Source organism: Passer domesticus, chromosome 11 (assembly GCF_036417665.1).
Source record: "Passer domesticus isolate bPasDom1 chromosome 11, bPasDom1.hap1, whole genome shotgun sequence".
In the NCBI taxonomy this organism is placed as follows: Eukaryota; Metazoa; Chordata; class Aves; order Passeriformes; family Passeridae; genus Passer; species Passer domesticus.
In genome coordinates, this window is record NC_087484.1 from 5,323,572 (window position 1) to 5,341,473 (window position 17,902).

Sequence of the window (17,902 nt, forward strand, 5' to 3'; positions counted from 1 at the left end):
AGTGAAGGTTTTCTTGTATCAGCAGATCTGAGGACCGGAGTGAAACTGTACATCCAGTGGGTGGTCATGGATAGGAGCTCTTTTTGGTTATTACCAAAATACTGAACTAGCCAGGCATCCAAACCTGTTAATGTCCATCTTTTTAGGGTGTAAATATTTTAAAGGCAGTGTTCTTACAGCAGTGCATTCTGGGGGATTTTTTTGTGTTCAGGATAAAAATGCATGTGACCTTGGTTTAGTAAAAGTACAAGAATAAGTTCCTTTGAATAAAAGCACATCTGAAAAGTTAAACAAAAAAATCCTTTTCTGCAGATTAAGCCTGGTGCTTCTCTCCTCCCTTTGAAACATTTAAACACACTCTTTACATGATGCTTAAGCTTTTAAGTCAAAGTTATGAGGTGCTTTAGCCAGGCTTGAACCTGAGAACAAGACCCAAACCAGGACAATAACAAAATGACACAAAGATTGACTCCACCGTGCTTGCTGGATGAAGTGAAAACTGCGGAAATATAATTCCTATATCCTGGGATTTCACTGCCTGCTGGAACTAATCTCATTAACTTAAAACCACCTGAGGCTTAAGAGACATATACACTGCTGTGAGAAATTATATTTATCTCATCCTAGGGGGAAATCCTTTCCCTCCCCGGCTTACCTTACTTTTGACTTTGTCATTCGTGAATTACCAGGTCATTTCTCCCCCATGGGAAAGTCGTCATAGCTCACAGCTATGCAATTACTGTATCTGAAGTTCACTGCTGTATGAATGCTGAGATCACTGTTTGAGGGTTTTCTTCTTAAATAATTTCCTAGAGAAAACAAAGACTGGAAAAATAATAGGTTAGCAGTTTACTTAAATAAAGTTCCTCCAGAGCTACAGGAAAAGATTCCTGAACTAAAAACACAGTATAAGGCAAAGAGCTTATTGAAAGCATTAAGGTGTTTATTGCCTTTGTAAACCAAACACTGAGTTTTCTTTAACCATTAAAGTTTAAGAGATTGGTGGCCTCTGATAAGTGGTAATTGGATGCAGAAATTTCCAATGTGAGGTTGCAGTTTGAAATCCCATGAGTGTCGCCAGGGAGAGTTCTGGAGTCGAGTGTTTGATTGCTGCACTCCAGTTTGGATTGAGAAAAGATCCCAAATCTGCATTCAGTATTAAATCCAGCCAGTAGAAATACTCTGACATAGGAGGATTTTGGATAAGGCATTTACTGATAATCTTGTTGGACTTTTCAGCAAGGCAAAACGACCTTGTTCAAGTGTCTTTCAATGTGTGTCTACTTCTGAAAAAAATGAATAAATCAATTTCGGGTTATCCATTAAACAGCTCAAATATAAATGACACTAAGAAAAAAAAGCAGTGTAAAAACAGAGCTCTGAAAACCAAATCCTGAAGGCCTGATCTCTGAGATGGATTGCAGAAAGCCTTTTACAATGGAAGCTTTTTGTGGTGAGCCTGGCTTGGGTGCTGCTCCCAGAAGGGAGCCTTGGAGTAGTGAGTTTGTGTTGTGGAGGTGGAAGTTACTGTCAGTGAAATGGAGGTGCCAGCTTCTGTGAACAAGAGAAATGACCACTGAGCCAAACGGCAAGTCATTTTTGTGAAACCCAGCTCAAAAGGTGATTTGTGGATTTGAATGATGGGTCTGTCAAAGTTCAATGTGCACAGTGGTTTACTGGCCCTGAGTGGCTGTTTCCCAACCAGCCATTTAAATTGGTCTGTGTTGATAATGTGTGTATAGGGACAACAATAGATGCAGTTGCAATTGCAGACCAATTACAGTAATTAAAAATGATAATATAAGCCTCTGTTTCTCTTTCGTCTGCATGGGATGAAAGTAATCTGGCCTGTTGATGGGAATGCCCCATTAATCCTCTGTTGATGCCCTGTATTTAAGGGCCTACAATGAAGTGTGTATGAGCAAATAGGGAAGTGCATTAATGTCTCTGGATTAGGAGTCCTTGTAATTATGGTGCTAATTATGTGTTGTTGTGATCTTGTCTGGATGTAGGTGAATTTGGTCAAGTGTTTTTGTTTCATTTTGTCTAGTAATGAATAAATCAGTGAAGTTACACATGGCTGTTGCTATTGTGTTGTTAAGAATAGAGTCTGTAGGGGTGAATGGTTGCTGAACTCTGGTGTACATTCCCTTTTCAGTCCTGCATAAATGAGTATAGCATATTCCAGTTTATTTAGTGATGGACAGGCCGTTAGCTCTTAAAATAGCTAAGGAATAGGAACCTGACACCTTGAATGATTTATGTGTTTTCTTTGTAAGCTTGTTTCTGTTTTGTAACCTTTAAAATGTGAGTTTTATGAGTGGTATCATTAAAATTTATACTCCCTCTAGTATGTGATGTTAGCCATTATTGCTCTGCTGTGCCTCCAGATCACCTGTCTGAATTACCAAGCAACCTTCCTCGGAGCTAAATAATAATTTTTTTTCCACATGTGTGCTGAGTTCATTGTTTTTCATTGGTACTCCCTTATCAGAGCAGAGGCCAGAATCTGGCCTTTCCTGCTTTCCATCCAACTGGGAAAGTAACTGTATATTTTTAGGAATGAAATATGAGGGGTCGTTTAACTTCAGAGATCTGATATCAATCAGAAGAAACTTCCAGAGAATTTGTTTTGAAATATACTCTATTTTTTCTTCTTTGGTAACCGAGATTGATATGCTTGGGAGGTGATTTAATGTTGTGCTCGGCTTTCTTACACTAATTTAAAAGAGTTTCAGCAAAGAATGAATCTCAGAGGGAAAAAGTGCTGATACTGAAAGTGAATCACAGTCCTTGATTCCATCAATTGAGACTCTTAAAGATCTTATATACCAGGAAAAATTTTGTAAAAGGTTTCCAAGTTACACTTTTAGTCTGCATCCTCAAATTGAAGGTGTCAAAAACGTTTCTTCTGGAAGCCTCCACAATGCTCTCAAAAGGTTTTGGGTGGTTTTTTAAACAAATTAATGCAATGAAAAAATGGAAGTTTTGCTGAGCCGTGGATTGCTGCCCTGGTTCTCCGAAGGCTGTCAAGCAAACTGCTCTGAAACTCATGAAGATCACCCATCTCTCTCTTCTTTCAGGAATTAAATGATTTTTATTCAACATTTATGTTGCATATTGTCTAGCAGATTATGGTATAGAGTAACTAATTGCGAACTTCCCAAGCATGATTTACTAGCCAGCTTTCATCCAGAGGTGAGATGGAATTGTCTTGTGATCAGTATGACAGCCGATGGTTTAGTTTTTTCAAATCAAGCCTGTTTGCCTAGAATCAGATCACTGAATCCAACCATGAACCCAGCACTTCCCAGCCCTCCACAAGCCCATGTCCTCCAGTGTCACATCTTGTAAATGCCTTTGGCCATAGGGATTCAGCCTGGGTGTGCCAGGGTGTGACACACCTTTCAGTGAAAACACTTATCCTAATAGCCTGTCTAAAACTTGCCCTGGCACAGTTTCCTCTTGTCCTTTTTCACATTACTTGGGAGACCAACCCCACCTGGCCTGGACTTCCTTTCAGGTGGTTGTAGAAAGTGATGAGATTCTTTTTCTCCTGGCTGAACGCCCTCACCTCCCTCAGCTGCTCTTCAAAGGACTTTTTCTCTGTGCCTTCACCAGCTTCATCTTTCAGAAGATGCTAGAGCATGCAAAAGAGCTGGGATTCAGGCTTCTTGTAGCAATGCCTGTATGGGGTTTTTTTTGTGTGTTTGTTTCTCTTACAAAACCTTATCATTGTAATACAAATGATTTACTGATGTTAACAGAGGATAAAATACTAATTTCAGTGCAGCCTGAGGCTACCATGATCTATTCAGTGCTGTCATCTAGTTTCATTGAAAGATATGTGATATAGCACTAGAAAATGAGTTTGAACAACAGAAAATGTGTTACTGTTGGAAAACGTAAGAATGGAATATATCAGATAAGAGTTATGCCAGAGTAAGTGTGCTCAAGCACTGGATCCTCAAGCCAGTGGCCTTTTTCTGAAATAGGTGGTATCATGTTGCCTGTTCTTACAGTTATTAAAATTCCTTGTCTGCTTCTGGTCCCAGAATGATTATTCTTTCAATATTTGCAAGGCAAGTTCCCTGTCATATTACAGATTTCCCTATTTATTTTTGCAATAAAGAAAACATGAGCATCAAATGTTCCTGCACTGAACACTTGCAGCAGCATAATTCCTAGAACTGGAAGGAAAACTCTGAGTTTGCACTCCTAGTATCAACTAAGGTGTGTTTCAAGATTCTTGTCCTCACCACACACACTGCAACTAGGCTTTGATTAAAGTAATGCTATCAGGTCGAAGTTTAATTTGCTCTATGGTAATTGTACATATTTTAAGCTGTGAATGGACTCCATACATAAATGTCAGTGAGATGGTGAAGGAGGTGGAAAGAAGAGCTGTGATGGTGATTAGAGGAGGCTGAGTTGAGTTTTTCATAGGATTAATGCTTTCCAAATTGAAGAATGTAAGATTGAAAGTGAAGGGCACAGTCCTTGTTGAGGGAAAGTGGTGGAGTGATCCTAATGCAGAATCTCATTAAAGCAACTGTCAGGATTCCTCTATTTTACCATCACCTCCCCTTTTTTATAAGAGTCAGCTGTCGTTTGGAGTGAGCATACTGCCAAAGAGGCATTTACAAATAAATGAAAAATGTCACAATTGATTTTGCTCCTTTCAGAGGACTCCGTGTCAGCTTTGTCACAAACCCTTTGTTATTCTCTCTTTCAGGTCTCTTGTCTGGGCTTTGGAAATAACTTCGGTTCTTGGATTCCTTCTGTTGACCCGGGGTAAGCTCCCTGGATTATGACTTTTTATTAACATTTGTGCAACAGTTAAATAACATTGACTTTTCAGGGCCTATGAAGGGTGAAATGCTGGAAGTTCTTACCAATTACCTTATGACTGTGTATAGAGGCTGCATAATACAATCCACGCTTGAAAATACCACTAAAAACCAGATTTATTTTGCAGTTTCTCTTATAGAAGTATTTGCACATTATGGTAATTACTTGGCAAAATGTTGTGTGCTATGGTAGTAGTCACATAAAATATGAATAGCTATGTGGTTTTATTTGTTTCTAAAGAATATGTACTTCTAAGGTTGATAGTTTTCTTCCATATTTATAATTTCTCACTCTTTCACTGTATGTTAGATGGTTATAGTGCATTATCCTGCTTGTGGGGCAATCAGAAGGTTGTTTTTCTTATGTACTTGCAGGCTGGATAAATAAACTTGATGTACAATATCAGTCTACCCCTTTTAATGCAAAAGTGTTGCCATAAGATGGGATATCCGTTGAAATGTCATTATAAGAAATAGTTGAGTTGGTTTAGATATGAAGTATCTAAACTACGATTGCATCTAAAAAAACTCAGTTATTTTTTCTTGAGCTTCAGTATTTGAGATTGCAATCAAAAATACAGTGTTTTACTAAAATTGCTGTGAAAGAAACTTTATTAACATTCAGAAAAATATCCGTGGTCTTTTAAATAGGAGTTGAAGATTTCTGAAGACAGACCTAGTGCTACACTTAAGAGTAAATTTTGTCCTTGCTGCATTTTCTGTGATGTCCAGGAAGTGTAACCTGCAAACAGTAATAGGATGAGAGATTACAACTTTCCACTAACTTCAACAAACTCACACCATACAGAAATAATTGGTTTGTGATGGTTTTGTAAAAAATCTAAGACATGAATTCCAAAGGGATTCTTCAACAAGAATTCTCACATATTTTGCAATCTGGCAAAAAGCCAAAAATCCCTCTTTCAATGCATGTTTTTTTCGCAGCATATGAAAGAAAAACTTGCTGCATTTTATCACTGTTGCTGTTGCCAGATTCTTAAAACAAGAGAGCTGAAGAAAACCACTTTCCTGTCACTTTTGTACCCCAAAAACTCTTAAGAAGTTGGGGAAGTATTGCATCCTGTAAGAAAAGCAAGAATGATTTATGGTGTCACCTGCCCTGTGTTCAGCTTTTAAACCTTCTTTTCCTCTTTCCCTTGGAATTTTAATGTAGCTTGATGGGCTCTACTTTAGCACTGCAGAACTCTGCTTGCATTGGTGTATGCATATTTGTCAGCTGTTTAAGCATTTTGAATGCATTATATTTCATACCTGGTTTTTGCTGTTCTGATATACCTTTTGCTTAATTAGAATGAAATGTATTGAATTTGTTCTGAAAGAAAATTCTCAATGAATATTTGAAATGACTGTTGAATTTCCTCAAAGTTCAGACTTTTTCTTCTTTTACTAGAAATCAAAACTTGTTAACTGGAACTTCCAAAGAACACCCTTTGTGTTTTGTACTTTGGACAGTTTTGTTTGCATGGTAGTTTCTGGCAAAGCTCTCTAGGGCAGTCTCTAATACTGTGTTGTGAGCAGTGGGCTGCCCAGCCTTGCTGTTCTTCTGTTAGCATTAGAAAAAGTAAAAAAAAAAATAAAAAATCTAAGATATGAATTTATAAAGACAGAAAATCAGTTCTGGCAGTGTGGAAGATGATGACACGGTCTCGAGGAATGAACTAGACAGTTCAAGGCTGTTATATTTGTGTAATTAATTAATATTACTGTAAACAGAGCTCGAAGGAAGACTAGGGGGAAAATAAAGAACTCATCATTATCAGCTCTATTCATTCCCCTCTTGTTTGACTTAGTAAATTGTTTTGAGGTAAATCTAAGTGAAAATCTGTAGTATTTCACATCTAAATAAGGCTTGCACTTAGCAGTAAAGCAGTGCTACAAATGCCAGTCCAGAACTCTCCCAAAATGCCTTGGAACCAAAATGTTTAAATATGACTTGGCAGATTTGCAGAAGCTTAGACTTCCACTCACCAGATTTTCACTCAGCCACATTTGATCATGTTACTGATGTTGATGTGTCGCAGCTTCTGAGAGCTGAGCATAGTCTGATCATGGTTGTGCAGATGTAAATATCTGTGCCCCAGCTGTTGGCATGTATGGGAATTAATTCCATATATTTGTCTGAATCTCATATGAGATGGCTCTCGAGTGCTGGGTGTCCCTACAAGCAGTGGATGAAATGTCATGGCTGGCAACATTGCCATGAGTTAGAAAATAACTTCAGTGGGAGAGTGTCTAAGAACTCCATCCAGCAAATAGCAAGAACAGATTAATAAAATAAAGGAGAGACGTGTGAACACCACCACTGCTTGTTCAGTTCACTAAGGAGCTTGCAGGTTGGGAATGAGCCTTGGAGGAGCCGAAGGGATGCACAGAGCATTTATTCCAATGAGAGCCCTTCATGGAACTGAACCAAAGGCAGTCCTGTGTTTCCTGCAAGCTTCTTTCAGCCAGGTGGAAAGGGAGTAGGGAAGTGTTCTGAGGGCTTTGTCTTTCTGCATCAGTTTCTGTTCTTAAACTGCAAGTGAAAATGTTGGATCCATTAAAATTTCATTTCAGGTGATGGTGGCCATCCTGTTCCCCAATGCCCCCCCAGTAATGAGGCTCTGCTGTACATGCTGACAGTTGGTCACCTCCTGTACTCAGGATATTCTTTCACCCTATTTTCATACACAGATGTCTCTCTTTTTAATTTAATAAAGGTGATGTATTTCTAAGTCATGGGGGTGGTGGTCTCATTTCAGCAGAATGAATCACTGACCCTTCCCAGTGCCAAATACAGGACCTCTTGTGCAATAAGACAGCTCTTCTGTATGAAAAAAGATAATTGACAAAAAGGGGAGGGTGGGGAAGTAAGGGATGATATCTTGTAAAATAGGGAAAGATAAGGAAGGAGTTTGTCAATTCACGAGTTTCTCAATTAAAGTTATTACAATTTCACTTTTAGAAAATCTACTTAAAAATCCTGAAGATGATTCTTAGTTGAAATCAAGCTGGTTTTTAGGGCCACCTCTGATTTGCACCATATTATTTCTTAAATTAAATTCTATGTTATTCCATGGACTTTAGAGAGGTTGGTCATACAACAAACGAATCGTTCCTCACCTCTTTGTATCTGAGGCTCTGCTTTGTGCTGCTGCCCCCTTTTAACTGTTACAAAACACTTATTATCCAACTGGTGTCCTCTGAAGTGTTTTGTGTTGTTGCTTTATAAATTGCAAGTGATGTAATAGAACTCGCAGCAGAAAGGGCATGTGGAGAAGACAATGCTAACAAACAATTTGCAGCTCTTCATTACCATGGCTGAATGAGTTGGTTTTAGGTAATTTGCTATTCAAACAGGAATAATGAGGTTAAATGTGTTCTACTCATTTTTATTGTGGCACAATGGTCAAGCCTGAGCCACTTAATTTGAGGGGGTTGGGCAAGGCAAAGAAAATTGCTAATTGTGTGCTTAATTGATCATTCTCTCACGATTGCCTGTAGCTGTACCGTGTTAATGATGGTCTGAGATTAACCATCAGAAAATCACTGAGACCATACAGGAACTACCATGGAGCAGCTTAATGGTGAAATGGTTCAATTGCTGCCAACTCAACAGAGCAAAGGCATGTTGAACCCTAGAAACCTGACTTTTTGGTCAAAATCTGACTTCAAATGCATGTGGTGTGATCATCTCTGCATAGTCTCTTTAGTGGGGCAGGGAAATACCTTTGACTACATTTCCTGGGGTCAATATTTTAGCAAGAGCATATTGGGAATACTTTCAGCACAAAAGCATTTGCAGGACCTAATGCATTTTGAGCTTTCTGTATGAAACTGTAGTATTTGCTTCAGCAACAAATAATGATAATTACAGCTGGGGGTGGTGGTTCGTTTTTGTTTGTTTGTTTTTGTTTGTTTTGGTTTTTTTTGTTTTGTTTTGTTTTTAACATTTCCTCGAACAAAAGTGTTTGAAATCCTATTCAGAATTGGTTTCCAAGTTCATATGCCTGCATTTAGACTGGAAATACTGTAAGGAAAAAATCAATGAATTGCCATTGTGTTAATACTATTGGCTCTATTTCATAAGTATGTCCTTGGGCATTTTTCAGAGTTGTAGCTATAATTTATGGGTGCTGATTACAATTCCTATGTGTCTTCTGTAGCTCTAGAAACAGGTTATACAAACTTGTCAGCAGTGACAGTGGCCTCCAGTAGAGTGTTGGCTTTTCACAATGTCTTCATATAAAGGAAACAAATACAGCCCTCCATCCCCCACCATCTGTTGTTATGGGTATTCCTTTATTGTTTTGCGGAAGAATTTGGCTTAATGTTCTTGAATTAAGTGTAATAATTAAGATTTTTAGCATTTGTAAAAGCTTGACTCGCATGCAGGAGGTAGATTGAGACAGCCTGACATGCTGTACTAAAATGATACATAAGTAGAGCAGTGTTTTCATCAACAGAAATGTGTTGCTGTTCAAAGTTGATTCTCTCTGTAGGGTGCCATAAAGTAATTAGAAGACCATAACATGATCCTTCAGTATTGTATTAATTCCTTAGAGGGATGAATTCATCTTTTCTGACTGCAGTAGTGCATGACTGGCCATGGAAATGCCACTGAATTATGAAATCATCTGTAAAACAAAGAACAGTTTTTCTAGAGGAGCATGTTTATTTTACAAAAGTCATAAAAGGCTCATGCTTTTAGTGATTTTTGCTTGTAGCAAACTGGAAGTGAAAGTATCTTAAAATTAAAAATCAACATGGAATGCTGTGTACTTTGCCTTGAAGAAAACTGCATGTAAAATATTTGTCTTCTGTGAAGACTAAAGACTATTAGAAGGTCTCTGCCAACACAAAAATAATCTCTTGTTACAGGTGATGAGTTTTTGCAGCTGCTATAAACTAATCTGGTGATGGCTGCATCCTGTAAATATAAAGGATGACAATTTTGTGTAGTTTTCTTTTTCCTAGTAGTGGGTGGAGAGCTGAGTTTGTAGTGAGACCATGTTAACAGTTAGCCTAGATTGGGCTTTTCTTGGATCTTTATTTTTAATTGATAAGTGACCAATGGTCTAAGTGTGAGTTTGTGATAGAGGCTTGTGTTGGCTGGAAGGGGAGGGACACTGACCATGCACTGCTCAGATGGGAGAAGACTGGAAATACTTAATGGGTTTGATCAGAAAAGATTGTCTCTGCAACCCCTCTAAGCTGACATGTTGCCCTGCTTACAGCAGGAATTCCAAAACCCACAAGGACATTGTTTTACCATCTTTTTATTATTCCCCTGTAGAACATCTTTCTGATTGTGCTGTGAAGTGTGTTGCAATTGAGAGGTTCTTTCCAGCCCACCAGACTTTTGTGTTTCTGCCGTGTTTCAGTTTCTACTCGGCATTAATCCTTCCTGTAGTTATGTTTTCAGGTGCAGTGCTGGAAGTGGCCCTTGCTGCCAGATCCCAAAATAAAACAAATAAAACCCTTTTCTTGAAGAAACGAGACATTGAGGTCTAGTTTGCTGTGGCAGAGGCTTTGGGAATGTGCAACAAAAATTCAGAAGTGTAATTAAGGAAGCATTAAATTTAAGGCCTGCCTTGACTACTTCACTCAGGTCAATAATTCAGTGACTTTGTGGAGGCTGCATGCCTTAGCACAAAGAAAGGCATGAGTGGTTCCATATGTGCAAATTAGAACCAATGACTCTCTTGTTTGACACATGAAGGGAGATTTTAGTTTCAAGCAAGGGAGCCTAGTCACTATTTATTGGTTGCTGAATATCCAGTGTGCAAAACCAAATTTTCAGTGAAGGTATAGGTCATTATTTCTCACATGACTATTGAAAAATGAAAGAAAATACAGAAGCTGCAATAGATGTTTCACATCCTGCTGTAGTTCGGGGCAGAGTTGCAATATTTAGCATCCTCATGGTATTCTCAGTATACTTAATTCTTTAGGACTATGCTGTTCTAATTATAGCACTTCTGAGTTCAAAAAGAGTGTTTCATATAGCCTTAAGGCCTATGAAGGAGATAATCTTCCTGGGCGTTGTGACATTTGTTTTAATGGAAGCAGGATCAAGCACAAATGCTAGGCTGCAGTGACATTTAAATGTGATCAGCAATACTGATCAGCGATCAGGAAATCGAGCTGTTCCAGCTGCTTACTTAAAAAAGACTCCTTTATGTAACATACTGTCAACTGTAAGGGGTTTTTAAATGTTTTCTTAGAAAGAATATGGCTCTCCCTCTACGAATAAACCACCCTGTCCTGGTGATGTGGCTGACAAGGCTCTGATGGATTTCAGCAACATTATGAATCTCACCTGCTGGAGATTCGGTTTATGTTCAGTGGATACAGAACTGCTCAAAGCAAAATGTTTCACCATCCTTGGATGAACACTTTCAGTGCTCCGAGGCGTCTCAGTGCATTAGGGAAGAGAGCTCATCTCCACAGAGATAAATGTTTTGCAGTGGCTTTATTCTCATAGAAAGCTGAAGCTGGAACCCAGAAATGGAACAATTTCTGATTAAAAAAAATCATTCCCTCCCCAAACAAAATACCTGCAGAGGAAATAAATGATATTGTAATTAAAGTCACAGAGATTTCAGTTTCAGTAAGGAGAGTGTCCAATAGTGGACAGAAACTAGTGGAAATGGAACTGGCAAGCCTCAGCTTTCAGGGCATTGTTTAGAGACAGAATGGAGGGGTTTGAAGGTGGGCAGGTCCAGCTTTTTGGGAAGCTGGATTCCAATTTATTGGTTATGGATTCCCATTGTTTTCACCTAGACTCCTCCAAGTCCACCTGTAAAAATCAGCTGTGCCTGATGTCCTCAAATACTGCCCTGCGAGTCACTGACTTTGTCACTGCAGACCTTTTGGATTTGTTGTGAGTTTACTGAGTAATATTTATTACAAGCTGTGCATTAGCTGTTATTTTTACAAAATATGACTTCATTTTTGGATAACTATCCTTTATCCTAGGTCAGACTATCACTGTTTTAGTCAACAGCTATATGGTGGTTATCATTCAGAAAATGATAGATTGTGTTTTGGAAATACAATTTCATGAGTGCAGTTTGCCTCATGTGAAAGACAGTTTTGTTGGTGAATCACTGTAGAGCTTTTCCTTTAAAGTGGAAGTTGACACTTCTCCATGTTCCCTCATTTACAAATGTGTCAAAAACCCAAAATGTATTTTTTTCCCCTTTACTGTGAAAGCAGTAAACACTTTCCATTCCTTTTTGGGCTTCCTAATTTTTTGGGTTTTTTAATTTTCTGTGTCTGTGCTTATATCTTGATTTATTCATTAGTTTTCTTCCTCTTAATACACAGAAAAATGTCTCACAAATAGATGTTGAGACATGAGTAGAAATAACAAAGACTGGGGCAGACCTGAAGCCTCTGGCAGAGACACAGCAGCTGACAGGGGATGTGGCACTTTGCATTTTAGTTATGAATAGTTTGGTGGTTCTGCAGTGTTTGTAGGAATACATTTGCAATAAGAAGTTGAGAGCTCCTTGTTTGATAGCTTTTATAATGGTATTAGTTCCTTCAACCCAACAGAAGCAGCCTGACATCTTTCTTTTTCCTGTTGTTTCTCATTTGGTTTTTCCTATCCTGAATGGATATATTCAGAATCAGCTGAAGCTTGACAAATGCAGCTGTGAAGACTTGTCTTCAAGCTGTACTGCAGATTTTTCTCTTGCCTTTCTTTGCTCCAAGAAATACCTGTTCAACTGTTTTTATAGTATTTTTATGATAGGCATTTCAGATACCGACTGCTGGATAAATAAAACTGCCTTCCTAGCTTCAGGAGATGGGGATGATTTTTCATTTGTTTCTCAAAATTTGTTGCAGTGCAGAATGTAGTTGGACACCATACTAAAAAAGATGGCCTGGCATGGAAATGAGAACATAATTAAAATTACTTTTACTTTTTTCAGGATTTGGAACAAAATGTTGCTTAAACCTTTTCTTAGAGGTATTACACCTAACAAGCTCTCTTGAGAGAGATGGGGTAGAGCAGCAAAGCTATCAACAAAAATATGGAACGGCTGCGTTCCCTGGGGTTTGCTTAAGTTTGAAAGTAGATAGGAACTGTGAAGAAATATAATGCAATCTGGTGAAGAAACTGCAGTATAACTCCAGTGGCCTCAGACTCAGTAATGTACCAGTGTAAAGATCTTGTATTAACCTGAAAAATAGGTAGCAACATAAAACACTCTAAAGTTGCTTAGTTTACATTTGTCCTTGATACATTGTCTTCAGTGTCTTGTGGTGTGGAGATCAATTTATGCTGTAAATGCTGGGGAATGGAAAATCAAGTATTTTTACCTGCTGTGGGAAGGGCCCTGTGACCCTTTTCTGGGCTGCTTGTGTTAGAGTTTGACATGGCAAGTTCAAAATGACCACTGAGCTAAAACAGCAGTCAAATGATGCTACATTCTTGGTCTTCATTTAATGGCAAGCTGAGGTTTACTAAACCATTGAAGCCACTTGTGGTGTGAGATTTTGTGTCCTTGCCCACATGAATGTACCTGATGGTGTCATAACGGTGATGATTTAGGATTTGAAGCAAAGTAAGTAATTCCTGAATGTTAATTTCTTTCTGTTTTTTTTTGTAATCTGGAATACTTGTTAATCCATGCAATATTTGTTTTATTTTAATCTTTTCTCAGAATTTGTGAATGCCTTCCATACCGAATCAGCAGTAATGGTTTTGCAGAAATTTTTACTTCTGAAATTGCCATTGAGAAGTAGCAGTTCTTTTGTTTGTTGTTTTGATGAGGAGCTTGGTACTGATTCATAGTGAAAAGAGTGCTTGAATTTGAGCAAATCAATGCTTTCCAAGACTGACATAGACTGTTTTTTTAGAAATTCCATTGAGTTAAAGTCTCCATTGTTCTCCATTCACACGCACTTGAAAATCTGGAATCAGGTTATTGGTGTCTGACATACTGGAAAACTATGAGAACTGTAACTTGTAAGTGTAGATATGCATCTCAATAGAAGGAATAGGGAAGATGGGAACAAAATTGAAATTTTGTGTCAAAGTTGTGGCTTTGAAGTTCAATAGAAGTGAACTGTAGAAGCAAACTGTCACTAAATAGTATCTCTTGCATCTTAAATGCTCACATTAAGGTGTTGGTTTTCATCTTCCACAAAAGTTCACGTAGCCAATGTGCTGATATTGCTGCTCTGAGTGTTAATTAACCTATGGCTCTAACGTAATGGGAGTTGCACAGTTTATTTGAATGAAGCTGTTGCTTTGTTTGTGTTGCCTTCCCGTGACAGAACTTTGGGAGATTTCTGTGGGAGATGCAGCTGGAGTGTGATGGGTGTGGTGAGACTGTGCTGCAGAAAGACTGGCCTGATGGCAGTGCCCAGCCCAGGGTTTTCTGAAGATGTGCACACTTGATTCTGCCGACTGCATCTTTCTGGCTTTACTGGGAGTGTTATTCTGGATGCTTTGCTCTGGCAAGTTTCTCTTTTTCTCACAATCAGCACATTCTTTTTTTTTCCACTACACTCTCATATCCCTCGTGTTTCTAATTATCATTTCAAAATCACTGCCTTCCTTCGTTCTGCATAATCTGTGCTTGTTTGCATTCCAGCAGCACACCTGTACTGCAAATGCAACACCAATTAATACTCTTTTCAGTAGTTTAAAATAAATAGTGTCCATGTATGGGCTTATTCTCAAACCATAATATATTCAGTATTTTTTATCTGGCGGGCCTTGAGTTCTAAGAGCTGGATTTAGCAAAAGTTTGCAACTCTGTTTAGGCTGAGTAAGCAGATATCTTTGTCTAATCAGTTAAACACGCCATGCTTCTTTATAGCTCTCTACAGGAGTAAAGAATTAAAAAAGTTAAGCAGTGAATAATTATCTCTAAAGATCCCTATTTTTCCTTGAATTGTGCTTCACCTAGAAAAATATTCTTAATCTGCAGTTTTCCTCTTTACTCTTAGGTTACCAAATCATACGTGCGTACGAATTTCAAAAGCAGAGTTGAAGTCACTGAAAATATTTTGCTGCCTTTTGCTTTCAGTTTTACTGTACTGCTTTTTTTTCCTCTTAAACTTGATAATCTAAAATAATTGCAGTAATGAGGTAAGGGATAAGGTAAAGGGAAATTATAGCTAAATACTTAAAACTAATAAAAGCTTTATGGCTTGAAATTTGCTTTTGAAGTTTTCAGAGTAATCTAATTTCCTCAATAAAATGTCTCTGCAGTATATAAAAAAAATCAGAGCTATTTATCTTTTCTGAGGAGGAGTAAAGTATGACTTAACCAAAGAATTCCTGCAGAGAATAGCATATAGGAACATGTTGATGCCAATAACATAATGAAAAAGAGGAGTCTGGTTTTTTTGGCAGAAGACATCAGGCTAAGAGCAGCAAAATAAAGGACATATTTCCAGGTCAAGTCTTTTGCTAAGGACTTCCTTTGAATGTTAACTTAGGTTTTCTGATCCAAGAAAGACTTTTGGTGATATGATTTAAGTATTGTCTTGGCCTCTTGCTCTCATGCTTGGTTAGATCATCTCTGACCATGAGGAAGAAGATGAGAATTTACAGAGGGATGTGGCTCACCCTGAAAGCTGTGAAACAGGGAATTGTCCAAAGCTGCTGTGCTGGAAGTTAATGAATATAACCCTGTAAGTAATTCTGACTATACGAGGGCAGTGTCACCTTGGTTCCAAAAACTGGTTGGTCTTTAAGCACCTTTAGTGTCCCAGCTGTGTGCTTGTGTGACATAAGTACAGTGTCTGTACTTTGATTTCAGAACATGCAGCTGATTTTGTAACTGTAGACAATCCCAGTCCCCACACTTGAAAATTTTCAAAGTGGGGTTTTTTTTCCCTTTTTTTAAGGGAAAAAAAAGTATTTCAGTATGTACTGTAGCTGATCTCTGAAAAAAGTACTTCACAGCCCCCCTCATGAAAATTCTTGACTCTTCAAATTGCATCTGCTCTGTTATCACTCAAAACTGATGGATGAGATGCAATGTTATGACTTGACAAGCTTAAGTACAAAATTATTGATCTCTGAACTGCAGCAGAACTCCTAAGGATAATCTCCCAGTATGTATTTGGCATTGAGTAGTATTCAACACCTTTTGCTTTTGCTGCACATTATTTTTTTTGTGGATAATTTCTCCAGTTTCCAGAACTTCTTAGACAGCTGTCTCTCACAGAGTTTCCTTTTGTGTGGAAGAAAATTTGGGGCTGGCTTTTTGCCTCAGAACTGATATCAAGTAATAATGGTCTTTTGTAATTGAGAGGATTTACCAAATGCTTGAAATTTAGGGATAAGTTGGAATAAATGTGTTCACTAGTTTTGTGAGTCTGAAGGTCACAGATCCAACCAGCAATTAACCAATTTATAATTTGCTGTTGGTTTCAATATTGAAATGAAGGTTTTGTATCACTGTGAGAGATGTGATCAAACTCAGCCAGATGCATGTGGGCTCAATGAAGAAATTGTCGAGTTTAATTCTTTGGCCTGTGCAATGCAGAAGGTCAGCTGGGTGATCACAGTTGCCCTCTAAAATGCTGGTTGTCAAAAATGAAGAGGGATGCATTTGAAAAAACATGAAACAGGCTTGTTAGAAATGAAGTGTCAATATATAACATGGAATAAGCAGATAATTGTCAATTTATGCAATTAGACTTTTTTTAGAAAAACTGGTGAAAAAATTGCTGGCTTCATGGAAGCATAGAGTGACATTTGTCTGTCTTACTGAACAAAAAAACTCAACCTTTTTTAACTTTAACACATCCATAAAGTTGGCTGTTGCAGTTCTATGAGATTTGCAGAACTGAGGGACTCCATACTTAATACACAGAACAGGACTCCATGTGTACAGTTTTTGTTTGAGCTCCAGTGTGCTTAAGTAATCCGGTTGCCTGGCAAAGAGGAAAATTGATGGGATAGGAAAAGGAAGGTTGAGGAATCTGAAAACAGCCTCCCAAACACACACCACGAAGCCTGAATGTGCCTGTGTGCACACCTGCACTTGGTTTGTTTTATGCATTGTTGCACCTGAGTGGAGTCAAGTGGCAATAAAAGGAACCTTTCTTTATATTGCCTACTTATTTTCCAAAGAGTTTCAAATACCTGTGAATTCAGAACCTATGTGGTAATCAGCCATAGCTAAGGAAAACTTAATTAGATCCTTAGCAATATTAGAGTTACACAAAAAAATGCTGAAATCAAGAAAATTGTGTCCCAGGTGTCTTGATGAGGAAGAAACAATTTCAAGTAGCTGTAAATGCAAATGCCTTTAAATCACATGGATATTCTTTAACATGGGGAATATTTGTCTTACTGTCTGGATGTTTTCTCTATTCCCCTTTATTGATGCAGGAGAGAGGACATTGCTGCTTCTCTTCTCCCTCAAAATACCCATACACAGGGGAACAGGGAGTGACCTAGGAAAATGTAAAAATGTAATTTTGTGCATTGGTTAGTAACCCTGAATAACACAGTTTAAGCTTAAATAACTTGGGAGCTTAGATTATGTTTTAAGACTATTTAAACTTTTTAATTAATGGCATAGTTCTGCTGTTTGGCCTAAAAACTGCTGGTCCTGTCCCTTTCCATGGAGCTTCGTGTGGGAAGCAGCTGTCTGCTCAAAAACAAGCTTACAGGAGTAATGCCTTGATTTGTGTAGGAAATATACTGGGTTACCTGTCATGAACCCTAATCCCCTTAAAATACATCAGAATTGAGTGGTGACTCTTCCCATACCTGGAAATATTTAAACAGGGACCCACAGGAAGATTGAACAGAGTAAAGCAAATTGAATTTGGTTTAAGAATTCATCCCTTTTTGTCCTACATATCTAATTCATTTTTCTCAAATGCTGTTCGTATTGTGTTGCATATTAATTGCATATTCTATGTTCTTTATTCATAATATACCACTGATAATAACAGAAAATTAAATTTTTTATTCCCAGTGATACCTTAATTTAATGTTCCAGTTACTTCTCTTCTTTAACTAATCTTCTGTCCTCTGAACAAATTTGATTAAAATCATTACT

General features: G+C 38.0%; 1 protein-coding gene across 18 annotated transcripts in view; it reads left to right on the plus strand.

Moving 5' to 3' along the window:
- NAALADL2 (N-acetylated alpha-linked acidic dipeptidase like 2) overlaps positions 1–17,902 on the plus strand; it is a 410,260-nt gene that overhangs the window by 36,025 nt on the left and 356,333 nt on the right. For 16 of the 18 annotated variants that reach the window (XM_064385276.1, XM_064385277.1, XM_064385290.1 and 13 more), the window contains one exon: positions 4,736–4,794. The exons of the other annotated variants lie outside the window; for them this stretch is intronic. Coding sequence is in view for 2 of the 16 variants with exons in the window: in XM_064385273.1 (XP_064241343.1) it covers positions 4,736–4,794 (59 nt within the window). In the remaining 14 variants the exon portion in view is untranslated. The remainder of the gene's footprint in view (positions 1–4,735; positions 4,795–17,902) is intronic. 18 annotated transcript variants of the gene reach the window in all.